General features: G+C 46.0%; 1 protein-coding gene across 1 annotated transcript; it reads left to right on the top strand.

The window, feature by feature from the left end:
* Nucleotides 1-6136: 6136 nt before the first annotated feature.
* Nucleotides 6137-15249, top strand: FBXO28 (F-box protein 28). Its single transcript, XM_053459650.1, has 5 exons — nt 6137-6365; nt 11861-11970; nt 12760-12898; nt 13940-14135; nt 14249-15249. Exons 1-5 carry the CDS (start codon nt 6165-6167, stop codon nt 14638-14640), a joined length of 1038 nt encoding a protein of 345 aa, XP_053315625.1. The 5' UTR covers nt 6137-6164; the 3' UTR covers nt 14641-15249.
* The last annotated feature ends 1264 nt before the right edge of the window (nt 15250-16513 follow it).

Below are 16513 nucleotides of genomic sequence, written 5' to 3'. Positions count from 1 at the left end.
CTGTGTACGCGCCACGACGGCTGTTGCTGTAGCAACGAGCAGTCGCCCTGGCATTTAACATATTCAGCGCCAGGGGGCAAACCTCCAGGCCTATAAACACTTTGAGGGGTTAAAACTCCACGAACCTGCCCTGCCGGAACTCAGGCGTCTCGTCCCTTTTGTCTGGGGCCTACATTTATATGACCAGGTTTACCACATATACATAGTGCCGGGCTAAACACAACCCTGTTAGGTGCATTATTGGTAAAGAATGTAGGTGGCAGCGGCCGGTAATATAACCACTTTCCAAAGGGCAACATTTATAAGGGAATAAATAATTCACAGATCAGAAACACGTCAATTCGGTATGAACACACTGTACAGTGATATTGTACATCGCTGCGGAATATGATGGCGCTATATAAAACAATAATAATGGTAACAATGTATCAAATTCCAGGCACATGCATTGTGATCGGCGGGTACTTTTTCTACATGGTTGCTGGGCGTACTTGGGAACTTCCCCGGGTTTTGCCCGGAGACTCCGGGCCGCAGGACCACCCACCCCGCTGTTTAATGAGGGGAAATGGGCGGGGAGTGGGCGTGTCAGTTAACAGAGTCTTCTGGCGGTGACCTAAAGAAGTGGCGCTTCTCCCGGAGCCTCCAGGTCACACCAGCAGACTTCCCTGGTTCGTTTACACGTATGTGAAATGGAGATGCGTGTCCTGGCCACGTAATGCTTTATACTTCAGTAAAATAAGAAATAAGGTTTGGAAGCGGGTCCTGCCATATAGGCAACCATAGCAACAACCTAGCGTGCTGAGATGGTAAGGAGGGCATCAGGGCAGATGTCTGTTAGCAAGCAACTAAAAGGTGGCCAAACGGTGGGGCAAATAGTGGTTTTTATGTGGGGGCACAATTGCACTTCACCTTTTCTCACTTTAACCTTAATATGCCCCGGCCTATGGCTGCTGTGGTATTGTTGGGGCCAGTTATGGCGCACCGTTTGAGTTTTTTAGCATGCGTCTATCTGGTATTGTTTGCACCTGATATGGGTTTTTGTACACAGAGAAACCTCTCAGCTTTTTGGGGTGGTGGGGGATGGGTTGTACATTTTATCCACTACCTTACCTTGAAGGCACCAGTGGGTTCTCCTTTTGGGGATAACCCAAGACGATCTAGCCCTCCCTTGCTTTGGCTTTCGAGAGAAGAGGCCACGCATCCTCTTGTGGGGAGTGTAGTCCCAGAAGATGAGGGGATTAAGTTGCCGCTGTGGCCCTACCACTGGAGCACCGTTTTTTCAGCGGAGGACTGAGAAAGAGCACCTCGGGCTTTAAAGGAAGAAAAAAAAATTGCTGCAGGACCCCTACTCTCTTCTCGGCCTATTGGCTGATATTAAATGAGTACCGGTGGGAGTGGGAAGCTTGGTCGTCTGGCCTTAAGGCTGCGTTAGATTGAAGTCCCGAGATCGCTTGGAGCGCCATGGTCCGAGTCTGGGCGCAGTGCACATGGGGTTTAGCGAGAACGTTACACACGACATGTTTCTGGTTTTGCACTCGGTATTAAGCACAGCAAGCACTTTTTATTTTTAGTTATATACTAGACCCAGCCTTTCAGGCAAGGTGTGCGGTCTAAGGAATTTTTATGATAGTAGCCCGGGAGGCAGGAGCCCAGAACGGCAGCACTTTGTATCCTAGGAGCAGAGATCCTCTGAGCATGGAGGAACGTGGATCCATGTGTCTGGGAATCTGTGTGTGTGTGAATGTGTACCAGGGGAGTGTGTGTGTGAATGAGTGTGAATATCAGGGAAGTGTCTGAATGCATGAGGTTGTCTCTTAAGTGGCTGCGTGTGTGTATAGCCATTATAACTTTGGAGAATCCAAGTTAACTTCTCATTCAAGCAGGTCTGAGTTGGCTGTGCATTAAAGGTAGGGAAATTTCCTAAATCTTTTCGTTGTAGAACTTTGCCCTTATAGGGACAAAGAATAATGCATTTTAAAGTAGCTTTAACATGCATTCTTTAAAAGTAAAAAAAAAAACGCTAAAGGAGAAGCTGCAGCTCTCACTTTACTACATGGTTCGACAATTCTCTAAAGGCAGCCAATCAGTGGCAGAAAAGCCACATATATATATATATGTATATATATACGGTATATATATATAGGAAGAGGGCCTGGTGCTCCGTCTGATCTTGATCCATCCATGTTCTTGAAAAAGAAAGCCATTAAAGATGTAATTCAGGATGGGCTGCTTGGAAAACAGTTTAACTGAGATGTGATCTTGACATTTAAATAAATAAAAACATCTCCCAACTGGGTCAAACGGCCAGTAATGTGGGGTAATTTTGATGTTATTTCATCCTGATGTTCGGCGTGTGGGACATCCCTTAAAATGCGGTAATCTAGCAGACGTTCAAAGAGCAGCAAAATTGCCTTAACTTACAAACGGTAATTTTCTGCAGATGTTCATACATGGAAGCTAAGTAAACAGACATTAAAATAAACAGCCCACCAAACCAGGAATGTGAAATTACACCAGTAAAAAAAAAAAGAATTTATGATGTCATTCCACACAACACATCCTTTTTTGGTATGTTTGTATGTTGTATTTATGAAGCGTATTCTCCACCTGTGCCTGTTTAGGAGAGATAGTCCCTCGTAGGCACGCGATCCCTCTGCCCATTTTTCCTAATCAATATTCTTCTTTTTCTTGGAGATCAGAATATTTGCGGGGCATCCTGCGGAGCTCTCTGGCTTTGGCTACCCAGAGCCCCCCTTACGGCACAAAGTCCCGCTGCCGTAGGGGGACAGCCGACATCTTTGGATGGGAAGTGGACAGGGAGTGGGGCGTGCTGCAATGCCCGCAGTGACCCGCCAAAACACAGAGAGGTCCTAGGTATGGATATGAGGGTATCACAGGGTTCTACAACCCTTAAAGCCACAATCCCATGCGTGAAAATAATGGAAAATATGTTTATAAATTATATTTCTACTAAATGCCTTATTCCGTTGCACATTTTTAAAGGTTTGTTTCAGGGCACACGTGTTTCTTTTGATATGGTTTTGCACCTGATGTGGTTTGTTTGAAAACGCCATAGTGGAGCTGGGTCCCTGAAAACTCAACTTTTTGATGGACTGGTGGGATGTGCCTTTTGGCCGTCACTCTTTGTTGAAGACGTCAGAGAGCCCCTCTTTGAGGACTTTGGAGTCTTAGGAGAGAAAGAAGGGACCACATATCCCACCTCCTGTGATGAGTGGAGCCCCAGAAGATGAAGAATGAGGACCTGGTTTCCACTATGACCCTAGTTAGCACAGTCACTGGTTTTCTACACGACAAACTGGGAAGAATGAGTACCTTGGGCTTCAAGGAAAATAATAAGGTCACAAAGTTATTCAAAGAGTCAACCATAACCCCTAAATCAACTGTGTCCTGTTTGTCCATTTGAGACATTGGGAGGTATCATGTAGGGTTGACCCTAAGAGGACATTTAGAGATCGTCAACCGTGACACAAGCCAGACCTCGGACCAGCTTGGAGAAATAGTGCACAAACCAAGCTAACTCACAATTTGGGGAAATAAGTCCCGAAAAACTCTCCCATCTGTTGAAAACAAAACCACAAATGGTATCACACCTGGGAAGAAAGCAATTTGTAGCTACATTGTATGATTGCGTTCTAATGAGCTCATATATTCTTTCCCATCTGTTCCCTTCTTAGCTAAAATGTATTCTTCTCGGTATAAAATAATTACTCAACCTGACAAGGTAACACTTTGAGCGACTCGAATGTGTCATAACACGGTCACCCGAGGAATGCAAATCCAGAAATCCACGCGTTCCGTGACCAACGCGCAGAAAGCATACTGCATGCCGGTGACTGTATATTTAGAAACTATTTGCATCTCTCTGCGATTCCACCTACAGCGAGGATCGTTCTCAGTATGATTAATTTACTTTGTCATAGAGGAAATGGTATTTTTATATAAACTTTTACCTTGAAACTACAGACAATGTGAATTGGTAAGATGACTAGTGGGGTGTTGCTTCCAAATTTTGTAATTGTAATTTCCTAAATTGCAAAAAGTGAGTACCGCTTAGCTCTAAATTTAGAAAATTAATACGGAAAATATAAAATTCCTTTATTCATTCATTAAATCTACCTATAGTTTGTGGTGTGCGGTGTAATGGTTTAAAAGCTGGCAATTCCAGGGGAACCCCCACGACTCAATAGGTCGATTAAAAGGGAGATCGCTGATCTCCCCAAACAGCCCATTAACACCATGGAGGGCTGTGTGGAGTCACATGGTCCTTCGTAGTTTCATTCCGCGACTCGCTTCCTTTACAAAGTGGAGCTCTGGGATATGACATCATATCCCAACATCTAGTTGTAAGGACAGTGGCGAGGAAGGGGCGGCAGATGGCCCTGCCTTGGGTTAGACCTAGAGTGGCACCGATTGTAAATATGCCACTGGTGGCACAACTAGCATTAGCTAATCAATGTCCTCCTATCACCTCCCCACACCTTTACAAAAGCTGCCTGAACCAATCAGCATCAGTCATCAACTTAACAACAAGGGAGAGATAACTTATAAGGAGGTATAATAATATATATATATATATATATAGATATATATGGAACACATATAAGGTGGGCTCCTAGTATATATATATATATATATATATATATACACAATTCAATATAATTGTCATAACGAATAATAAATACAATATAACGGTTATAATAATATAACTATTGTACAGCGCTGCGGAATATGATGGCGCTATCGTATAATAATTAATGATAATACCCCCTGTTGGCTGCTGTGGCAGAGGTAGTTAGAAGAGGTGCGCCTCTGCCACCTAGTGGCGTAAAATAATGACGTGGTCGGTATATTTAGATATTGCTCAATGATAGGCCCGTCCTGGCAAAGAGTTTACGGTGGGCTACTTTCAACCTATGACCCCCAACTGGTCAAAGTGGAGAAGCAGTTTTAGGGAACGCACACAGTTTTTGGTTATTATTTTAATAACCAATCATTTCAGGGGTCCTCTCTGAAATGCTGCTCAGATTTCGATGAGAAAAGGCTGATGAAGCATGTTGAGTTTCATTCATTAAATAACGAGGGAATGGCTGCGTCTTTATCGGAGATGGCGAGTGAGAACCGTCTAGAACTCGCCGAGATCTCTATTTTATAAAAAATGCTGTTTTGAAGGCAAAGGGTGATCACACCAAATACTGATTTGATTTTTCTTCTGTTCACTCATTTTGCATTTTTTTAAGTGATAAAAAGAAACTATTAACGTGTCTATTTTTTTTTCACATCTTTCCGCCTTATCGTATATATACAGGGATGTATCTTGGCTGGAAGCTTCCTTAGGTCTGACCCAGGGAACACCCCAGCCGCCCACTACCACTTACCTCGGCAGTAGCTGCCTACCATGCCAATGTCATAGGCATGACCAGGCACCCAGTGATGCCGCTAGGCCTAGGAGAGGAGAATCTCAGGAGGGTCTTCCAGATCCAGATCTCTGATCTCTTCCCCTGCTGGCTGGCTATGGAGCCCTGCTAGCTGATCACAGTGTGATCAACAGGGGAGACCAAAGGGAAGCACAAAGTTTTTCCCACTTTAGAATAATGAAATAAAAATTAAAATAAAACCTTCACAGGGAGCCAAGTGACATCACTGGCATCCATAAGGCATCTGGGAGATCTCTATATTCATTATTGAACTTTAACATGAATTACATATATATATGTAATTATATACAATTATTTTTAATCACATATACACACACACACAAATATATCCGTTTATGCCTCCGGCTTGCTGATCATCATTGGAGCATTATGGGAGTTGGAGTTCCACTACATCTTGGCCGCCACACGGAGGTCTCTTTAAACATTTTATTTAAAAAGGAAATGACATAGATTGTCCCGCAATCTCCTGAAAACAATCCTGCTTTCGTAATATGTCGTTATTGACTCGCAGCAAAGGGATCCTATAACAGTCACCTAGGCAACCTGCAAACAGGATGCGTCACCCAGGCCGACGGCGCAGAAGCGCGGCCTGTTGTGATGGCATCACGGCTGGTGACTGAGAGGGGGCGTGACCGGTCGCATGGTGTTTCCGCCCAGTGGAAGTGACGTAGGACGGGGCGGGGTTTTCCTCCAAGGAGGAAAGGAAAGATGTTCGCAGTGGATGAGTTCAGTGAAGATGAGGGCGACTCCGGGATTATTCTGGTGTCTGCCTGGAACCAGAGAGCGAGGCCGGCCTCCCCGTCCTCGGAGCTGCTGTACCCCGGTAACTCCCTGCTCGGGCTGCCCATCGTGGCCATCGAGAACATCCTGAACTTCTTGAACTATGAAGAGATCAGCCAACTCCGGCTGGTAAGATGTCAACACAGGGCTGGGGGCTGTGTGGGGGAGGAGGTACCTGCCCAACTGCCTCTGTGTGCTCGGGACTGGGGTACCTACGGGGTGGGATGGCAGTATAGGCTCTGGGGCATTGGATGCCATCAGTCTGTGCGGGGCCAGTATGATCATGGAATGGGGCTGCGTGGGGTTTATTTGCCCCTGCGTGGGGTTTATTTGCCCCTGCGTGGGGTTTATTTGCCCCTGCGTGGGGTGTGAGGTGAGACTGGGCTTCTCTATCTCACTTGCCCCTGCTGGACAAAAATTGGGCTCCTGGGAGCACCGCCCAAGGTGTTTACCTGCCCAATGCGTGTGAATTACACCGCTGAGGGGGGGGAAGAATTGCTCTTTATTTCTTTAAAGCGTTTAATTTGCCGGCAGATCGGCCCCATTCGGCCCCTTCTATCTGCCCATTTGTCCCGATGAAAGACTCTAACTTTAACCAGTCCTCGGCCTCGTCTTAGATTCCTGTTTATATTTCTGCAGAGGTGTAATAACTTTAATGCCCTTCCGGTGCTGACACCCCGGGATCGTTACCCGCTTTCCATCCCAAAACAGTCCAGTGACTGGTCGAGATTTTCCGTGGCTAGTGGCTTGTACAGCGGCTGAGTCCCCTATACCGTGATAGACGGAATCCGTACGCCTGCCAAAGCTGACGGCCTGCCGATTGCGCCGCTGTCCTGGCGCCAGTCGGCTGCCACGGCAACCGCGGTGATATCTGGTGAGAGGCAACAACTGGGGGAGTCTTACCCGTTGTTTCTGTAAGTCAAATAATGTCACCCATTGTACAGCGCTGCGGAATATGATGGCACTATATAAAACAATAATAGAAGATGCCACCTTGCTGCTGGAATCACGGCCGTCTCGCTTAAAGTGGAACCGTCCACGTTCAGAAAAAAATCAATAAAATCCCCTTCATAAGGATAACTCGACTTCATTAACCGTTCCGTTCGTTAACTCGCTGACCTGTGGAGGAGCCGTCCGCGCAGGTTTTTGTTGTCACTACGGGCAGGAAAAGCTGGAGCTTCAGCTGGAAGATGGCGCCTCCCATGGGGACGCTACCGACGTGAAATAGATTCCTATGCCATCTGCACGGATCATGGGAAATTACTGAAATTATGCCTAAAATACCCAGACTAGGTACGTCGGCTAATAAAAAGCAGAACTACATAAAAAAAAATAAATGGCGATTTCAGACTTGATTTCGATGTGGTTTTAACTTTAGTATTTTACATTTTTTACATTTTTTTTTTTTTTTTGACAGTTCCTCTTTTACGTTTTTTTTTCCTGAAACTATATCTAATATCTCTATACTAGAAAAAAAAAAAAGCCCGAACTGAGCCGGTGATGAAGATGATCAGATTGTTTTTGTACTGGGAATGACGAGGAAGAGATCTGGGTAGGATAGATCAGCGGGTAACCCACCAATGGCAGTGCTTTCTTGCGTTGCAGTCGTTAACAGGTTAACGAGGTGTTTTCTACGTCAAGGTTACAAGGGCTTCGCAGTTCTTCGTCGTTATGCGTTGTGTGATGTGCCGAGGTGTCAGATGAAGCATGACGGGGGGGTATGAGGTCCGGGGCTCTCCTGATTTATATCTTTGCTGTACAGGCAGCCTGACACCGGACTTGTGGCTGCTTTGGGTGAGCAGGGGTTAAGGGGTATGCAAGCTCTCGCCGGGTACCTATTTTTCTACGGCACAACGAAAAAGTGGATTATTTTCGGTTCGATGTGGTTTATGGGGTCTGATAAAGTTGATGACCGCCGCAGCAGAGATGGCCTTTAATGTCCAGTAGTAGTGTGATCCGCTACTCGGCAGAGGTTAAAACAAGCAGTATGTGTCACAATCATAGCATACGTGTCGGTAGTCGCACTACAAGCGGTAGTCGCACTGTTCGGGGGGTCTGCATGAGCACCCCCCATTGTTTAATTTGTTTAGTGGCAGGAAATTGGTTAATATCCAAGATCAGCCACCAGCAGACCCCCGAGCTCTTTGAAAAAGAAAAGTACAAACAACGGAATAAATTCTAAAGAACTGTCATGGCGTCATACCTTCAAACTTCTACCCCCTGGACGCACGCCGAGCTGTCACTCAAACTTGCTACTGAGGACAATTCTGCGCATGCAATTGGAACCGTGGGATTGCTGCCCCCAAATCCTGCTGAGCTCTACCTCTGTCCCGTGAAGCCGCTAGATGGCATATGGCGGCCAGCATGCAGGTGGTTGGCTTTTTTTTTTTTTTTGCCCATGGCAGCCTTGCGTATTGAATTTTTTTTCCTCCCCTTGGTAGGCTGTAGGCCACTATAGACTCAGTGTCTGCTCACATCTAAGATTTCTCGCCCTTATGGTCATATTGTTGTGTGAATCGGTGACAGCAGAATGTTGCCATTGCGTCACCATTTCAAGCCCATCAACAACATATCCCAATAATGCTAGAGATTCTGGAAGGTTGTGGCGGAGGACAAATTGACCAAAATCGAGGCTCCTTCTGCTTCAAACTGAAGCTCCCAGCAATCGTCTTCAACTGCATGGAGGAGAAGGCTGTTCTGATGCTGGAATGCTGTTCATCATCCGAGTGTCTCTGAGATTAATTCTTATTCAGATGCAGTTTCTTGCGCCCACTCCAGAAATAAGACAAGTCATTTCTTTGGACGGGTCACGGGTGTACAAGGATCTTGGGTCATTTAAAGACCTTCTTGGGTTGGTGGCTACAGAAGACGTTCTCGGTTGGGTTGATGAGACACCGGCAGTGGTGTGCCAGAGAGTGTTGTGTCCCTTAGACAACCATTCATTTGTGTGCCTACAAGGGAAGGTGACACGATACTCCACAGACTGGGCTTTTTGTTGGCACATTTTAAGATGGGCGTAGTTGTTTCCGGACAAAATTAACCAAGGTAAAGAACATCTCCTATCCGTGGCCGCCATTTTTTTTTTTGCAGGGGGCTTTAGGAGGGGATTATGCCCTGCTACTCCATAAAGGCCCGGATGCCATTCTTAGTTTCTTCTAGATCAAATGTTATTTGCCCTCCTTTGATGATAGTTTATCAAGGCTGCATCCAGATGACATAGAAGAAGGAGACCAGGAACCCCCAGCCGCCATCTAAACCTGATACTTAAGGTCTCCATGATCCATTGGACCCGATTCCATTGTCTGCTCAGCCTCGCGTTTCTACCACTAGCAAGAGATCCAAGGCCTGGTGAAAGAACCCTAGTCTGCCAGCAGCCTTCTCAGAGCCACTATGGCACATCAAGTAACCAAGACCAATGGCTGCTAGATGGATAAAGAAAGATATTCGACGCTTGCGTATTAAAGAACCTCCTATTGCCGTAGGCGCTCGTTGGAGATCATTGGTAACATCTTGAGCAGAAGGCTCTGACTCTTTCCTTCATCTTTTCTACGGAGCTGCTACTTCTCCCCTTTTCTTTGTTTGATCTCTTTGGTAATACTACTGAGCCTCGCCAAGAATCCCTTTTCCTTGTTTACCTCTCGTTAGTATGTATTTCTCAATCGTACTGCGGTGCATCTTTATAATTACCGTATTGGGAAAGGCAAAGACCTAGTTGAACTATTATTATTTTACCGCAAGAAAGCTAAAACCTGTGACCGAGGTCGAAAAAAGTAGAATCTAACCAAGTTCCTGGTGGTCTCGTGGTTCCTCAGCCGGCTCCTCGGCCTCTTTCCAAGGCTGCCTGAACCAATCAGCAACCTTAACAGGGGCTAGAAACAGAGATTGACAGCGGGTAGGAACCAATCCATCTCATCTACCACGCGGTAGGTATAGGGTTAAGTCCCTCACTGTATCGCCTGCTGTTTTGGGGGGGGGTCTGATTGCAGGGTCTGTGATTGTATTCATCGGGCATTTGCATCATATCTCTCATCGTTTGCTGATGTCATTAGAAGCATAGAACCGGTAATGTATAGAGTGACACGTTAAGGGTGGAATCTATCTGTGCCGGCGCCCGTGAATTCCTTCCGCGTCGTATTTTATTACCAAACCTGAAGCTTTTTTTTTTTATTATTATTCTTTCTCTACGTGGAGCTTGGCTTTGCCTGCAGCTTGTTGGCTACAAATATTTACCAAGAGACTTAACTTTTTAAGTGCATTTTAGCAAATATTACCCTAAACTTTCCCTTAAATTTATCACGACACACGGCCGTTTTTCATTGTGTAGGAAAGCCGGCTTTTACTTATTGCTCTTAAAAGGGCCTTTTTATCCCTTAAGATGATTACGCAATCTTTTAAAAAGTAGGTTTTGCATAATCGCTAAACTCTTCATTAATGTATGTTATATATATATATACATGCACATGCACACTGCCTGCTTTGGAACAGGTGGGAGTGTGTAGGTGGCTGTTTTCTCCTGTTAATATTCTTCACGTTGTTTAAAGGGGTGCACAGCATTTCACTTTTTACGCCATGGTTTTGTCCTAAAGAACCCCGATCGGCCTGTGGAGCGACAGAGAAGGTAAGTAACGTGGTGTCTCCAGACGTTTGCTCGTTTCCCCAAAGGCCGGTCCGGTGGGTGAGACCTCTGTGTCCTCCATGCTGGAAATGCTCGTCAGGGCTATGAATAAGGAATAGTTCTACCTCCAGGTGCTCACTGTATCTCAGCTCTGCTGCGCATGCCTGTCTTGATTTAGTAATTATGGGTGGTTGAGCCAGGCAGGGTTTTTGTTGTCGGATACGATGTGCGCTCGGACCTTCTAATTGGATCTTCTGTATGTGTGTGTGTGTGTGATTATATAGATATATATATATATATATATATATATATATATATATATATATATATATATATATAGATGGCTGGGTATCTTAATGGTTTATGTGCTGATTGATTTGATACTTAGTGTCTGCTGCTTTACTAAAATAGATTGTAATTCTGGGCCGTTCTCCATGTTCTGTGAAAAACTTGGGTGAAACTGAAAATCTACTCGCCTTAGATTGAGGAGCCGTACGTCTATCCCATGCATGTTTAAATCCCCTCACTAACTGGCAGTCTGCAGATGTTGCCCCGGTATTGCGGAGTACAGCCCGAGCTCATCAGCCTCGCGTTCTTGCCGCGCATGCTGGTGCTCGTGCTGTGCAGGGAGTAGACGGCTTACCTTGGATGTAATGAGATTAGTGTAACCGGTAGAGGGCATGGCGCTCCCGTAAACGGGGAGGAAACCTAGGAGTGCTGCGTAATATAAACACAATGTGACCCTCGCTTACAATCAACTCACCCAAGCAGTCCCCCGCCTACTGTCTCTCTTCCTCCTCAACCACCAAGTAGATAGTAAGCTCACAAGACCAGGGCTCTCTTCTCCTGTTCCTGTATGTGTTACTTGTGACTTTGTTAGTTTTCACCACTATTGTAACAGCGCTTCGGTATCAGCTGGCGCTATACACTATACTGATGGCGCATTCTAACCTGACCGTTCTCTATTTTAACTTCTTCCTGATCTGCTTCTCCTTTTCTCTTTCTATAGGTTTGCAAGCGCATGGATCAGGTGTGTCAGCGCATGCTCAACCAGGGCTTCCTGCGAGTGGAGAGATACCATACCTATTGCCAGAAACAAGTCAAGTCGCAGCTGCCGAGGTACGTACCGCCTGCGGGAGCCATTAAAGCAGACCGGTCCCCGGAGCGCGGATACCTGGAAACGCAATTATAAAAGAACCTTCTCCGGGCTTTCTGCTAACGTTAGCGCGGCGCTTCTGCTCCTTTTCTGTTACTTTGCAGCGTTTTTTTTATTTTAGGTTGTTTATTTGGCATGCTATAGAGCATAATTATTATTTTACGTGAGTGTAACAGTTCCTGTGTATTGAGGTGTTCGTTCCCATGGACCTCAAGCAATTGTTTTTAGTCAGACTTCGGTTTCATCGAGCAGGCAGTGGTAGATCTCAACTCAATGTCAGAAGGAGCACGGTTTGCTTACAAGGGCGCGACGCACTAAGTAAGCAATCGCCTCCTGCTACACGGGAACCTCGTTAATGGTGTCCAGAGAAGGCTTTAAAGTGCTTGAGTCTCTTTTGGGTTAAAATGCGGTGCAGTCCCACTGATTCACCTCCTTGGTAACCAATATAGCCATAAAAAATTAGATCAGACTCGCCAATCTTGGGGTAGTTTGACGTAGTGGCGGGCAAAGCGATATATGGCCGTATAATGTGACGGAATCCCCGATATTTATGCATCCTGCCTCTGATTGGCTGCCTTCATGAAGTAAGCAGGTAAGCCCGCTGTGAGTGAAGCGTCAACTCTTATTACAATGCAACCTGTAAGCCTCAAGCCTTCATTCACCATGACCCTCGCGCCTAGGAGAGAGAAAGCACTTGCTTCTGTGTTCTTGTTTCGTTACTGATTGTATGTTCTCCAATTCTCTGTGCGCAGACGGGAATCGGAGAGGCGGAATCACTCGTTGGCCCGACACGTGGACATTCTGGCGGCAGTGGAGACCAGGCTGTCGCTGCTGAACATGACGTTCATGAAATACGTCGACTCTAAACTGTGCTGCTTCATCCCGGGAAAGGTAAAAAAAAAAACATAAGTCCCATTGCCTAGTAAAGCCCCTATGTGCTGGTTTATGGGTTCTGGGCCGTTACAGACAAGAACCTGACATTTGATCATTTTTTTTTGTTCTATCCAAGCCAATTAGACTTTTCTCAGCATTTTCGCAGGTGAGTCAGACAAACGAACGTCTAGGTAACTGGGATTCAGAGAGCCGGGTTCACGCGTTCCAGGGAGGTTTGTGGTTGTAGGGCTTTTAGGGCCGTTGTGAATTTTGGCACCCGTGAGCCGATGTGAGGCGCGATGTGGCTACATTCCCATACATGGAATTCTTATGTGTGGCTTTGCTCTGTTTTTTTTTCCGTCATACAAGACGTTCTAGAATCCTCTGCTGTGGTAGATGGTGTCCAGTGGATGGCGCTGGGGTACTGCCGGTGGATGGTAACGTTTCTCCGCCAGCGCTTTGACACCCGTGATAAATATTCATGCGGCCTCAGGCCTTTCATGGCTGTCTGTATTCAGAAGAGATATATTTGGAATATTTACACCCACACAGAGCGAAGAGAAAACAAATGGCTCCTCCGGCAGAGTTATTTACAATGTTGGTAGGCCTGCACGTCTGTACCGGGCAGCCAAAACTTCTTCGAAGAATAAACGGTTTTCATCAAAACAGAAAATAAGATATCTCAGCATATAAATATAATATATTTTTTTTTTACATTATTTCTAAAGCTTGCATTATGTCAAAAATAACCATCCTTCAGAGATCAAATTGAACTGGTTGTGCCTTCCAGACAGAAATCCCACCATTTACCGGGAAAACTCATACAAGTTCTTCAGTAGGAAAAGCCGTCGGTGATTTAAAGATTTTATCTATTTTTTTTAAATCCTCAATAAGCCCCAAATACGACACTGGATGACTGGGTGGGCTGATCCTCGCTGCCACGCTTCAACCGCAAGCGTATCCCGATACGTCTGGTTCAGCCGGGCCAATGAGAAACCCTCATCAGGTGTAACATTAACGAGTAACAAGTTGACTTTTTTTTTTTGTTTGTTTTTTTAGGTCATCGATGAAATGTTCAGAGTGCTCAGATACATCAACTCTACAAGATCTCCCCAGCGGGCTCATGAGGTCCTACAGGAATTACGGGACATCTCGTCGATGGCCATGGAATACTTCGACGAGAAGATTGTTCCGTTACTTAAAAAGAAGCTACCAGGTTCCGACGTGTCTGGACGTCTCAGCGGATCTTCCCCAGGTGCGGTGGCTTTGCCAGGACGTATATATCGACTAATAAGATGGGATTAATGCCATTTTCCACCACCCCCATTGGTGGTTTTGTGTTTAAATTCATGTTTTTTCCCCCTGTAGGTCCTGGTCCTTCCACTGCGCTGAGTTCCATGCAGCTTTTCTCCAAGCAGAACCCTTCGAGGCAGGAGGTGACCAAACTCCAGCAGCAGATGAGGGGCCACACGGCCGGCATGACCTCTCTGAGACGGGAGCTGACGGAGCTGCGTACAAAGGTCCAGGAGCAGCAGAAACAGCTTCAAGACCAGGACCAGAAACTTCTAGAACAGACCCAAATCATAGGCGAGCAGAACGTGCGCCTAACTGAGCTAGAGCACAAATTACGCGAAGTCATGGAAAGCGCTGTAGGCTCTTCCGGAGCAGGCCAGAGCGATGACTCCCCGCGCAAGAGGAAGAAAGCGATGGAGGTTGTGGACTGTCCAAGGAAGTCTAAGCGGCTTCGAAGCCGGAAGTGATGTTATTAGGAACTGGCTAGCAACTGGGGTGGGTTTTGGCATGATTTTTAGTCCAAGGCGCTGGTGGGAGAAGAGCATACGACAGCTGGCTTCCTTCTGCTGTGTACGCGCTCCTGTCTGTCTCCTTGGTATCCCCGGGTTTGAAGAACGCAGAGAGTTGGGTTACGTCGGCAGCACATCTGTCTCTCTCTCTGTGCATAAAGACTATGAGCGCGAGAGCACTCTGCGAGAGACCGCCGGATGTAGTAAATGTGTGCGCGATCTGGAGAAGCATGCTAATTCAATCGTTACATTCAGTAGGTCCGGGAGAATATGCTCTAAACCCAGAGTTTACGTCATGCTAAACTTTGCAAGCCCTGGAGTTTTTTTTTTCTGATTCCCCGAGAAGGGCTGAGCGGCCCTTCTGACGAAAATAAGCCCTCGGTGAATAGACCTCCAGGTCCAGCACCGTTGTATGTAACGCAGTCAAAGCTATGTACTAAACACGAAACTAGTGTGTGATACCCAGCTTATACCCAGTTTTCATTCTGCTTATAAAATGCTTCAAGCAACAACCCCCCCCCCCCAAACACTACGCCCCCAAACGTGGGTATCGCTGATTTAAATAGCCGTTCTTCTCTTCCCGAGCTTGGGGGACCCAGCTGTGTCCGGGCCTGGAGACTCCAAAGGTCCCAAACTGCATCTGTTGAAGGATGTTGGGGCTTGGCTCCCACCTTCCTCTCGGGGTGTGATGGGCGCCAATCTCAAACACAGTTCCTTGCATTTAGGTTTTGTTTTTTGAGTCCCTCCTGTTTCCCTTTTTTGGCTGATTTTGGGCTAATTGCATACCCTTGTGATTTATTCCCGTTTTCCGCTGGTATACAAAAAAAGACTAATCCTTCATAAAATGTTACACCACATGCTGTCTAAATTGGGAGCCCTTTTGCATTTGGTGATGTCATAGGAGCCGCTCTTTGTATAAGACCATGTAGACTGGAATTGTGTATATGCGGTATGAACATCATTTTTCTCTTTTTCTTTGTTTTTCTTATTCTTTCTGGTTACCATTTATTGTCCTGCAGTGTTATGCACAAAGCCCTGTCCCAAAATGTTTGCTTTACAATACAGGGCACCATTAGCCCAGACCTTGGCATATCTTTATGTAATTGTTGGCCTCTATGCCCATGCACATATATCCCGGACTTTGCGTGTAATTCATTTTTTGTGGCAAATCATATGATTTTGTTCCCTCTAAACATTGCTCAGTGTTTACCAAATATTACATTGAATAATACATGTGAACAAGTATATGTAGTTGTGTACTTGGGAGGGGGCAATCACAAAGCTAACGTTCAGCCGTGTGGCAAACTTGCTTTACTCCCAAAGACGTGCGAAAGTGTCAGGGTCTTGCCAGATTCCACCCAATGGATCTCTCCTCTAGCGTTGGCTCCGGCGACTTTCCCCGATGAGCCACGTTATCCGTTTACGTTCTACTGTTCCGTACCTTAAACAGACCCGTATAATGTAGCTTACAGATTAAATAGGGTTATATAAAAGCCCACCTGCTGCGTATACCCTGGGGGCAGCCGGCGTCCTGTTCTTGGGATCTGCGTGATTATCCCACTCTCATTATGTTGCTGATTGCTGTTGATTGGTTCAGGCAGTCTTTGGAAGGGTGGAGAAGGAATATATATAGAACTCCTGTGTTCATATATTACAAGTGACTGTGATTGGCATCCCGATAACGTACTGCATCGCCACTCGGACAACGAGCAGTGACTTCTGCTTTCGGAGTGTCTGTATACTTCTTGTGGGAACGAGGCCCCCGTCTATGGCCACTTGGACAAGTGGTATAAACCATTTATTTTGCGTACCTCCAACATAAGAGGCAGGG

This window comes from Spea bombifrons, chromosome 3 (assembly GCF_027358695.1).
Source record: "Spea bombifrons isolate aSpeBom1 chromosome 3, aSpeBom1.2.pri, whole genome shotgun sequence".
NCBI classification, from domain to species: domain Eukaryota; kingdom Metazoa; phylum Chordata; class Amphibia; order Anura; family Pelobatidae; genus Spea; species Spea bombifrons.
The sequence above is the reverse complement of the archived record's forward strand: the minus strand, read 5'-3'. Positions and strand labels throughout refer to the sequence as shown.

Bases quoted from the DNA above. Each gene is read 5' to 3' on its own strand.
- FBXO28 (XM_053459650.1), top strand. From the start codon at position 6,165: ATGTTCGCAGTGGATGAGTTCAGTGAAGATGAGGGCGACTCCGGGATT. The intron at 6,366-11,860 runs GTAAGATGTCAA...CTCTTTCTATAG, and splicing joins AGATCAGCCAACTCCGGCTG to GTTTGCAAGCGCATGGATCA. The intron at 11,971-12,759 runs GTACGTACCGCC...CTCTGTGCGCAG, and splicing joins GTCAAGTCGCAGCTGCCGAG to ACGGGAATCGGAGAGGCGGA.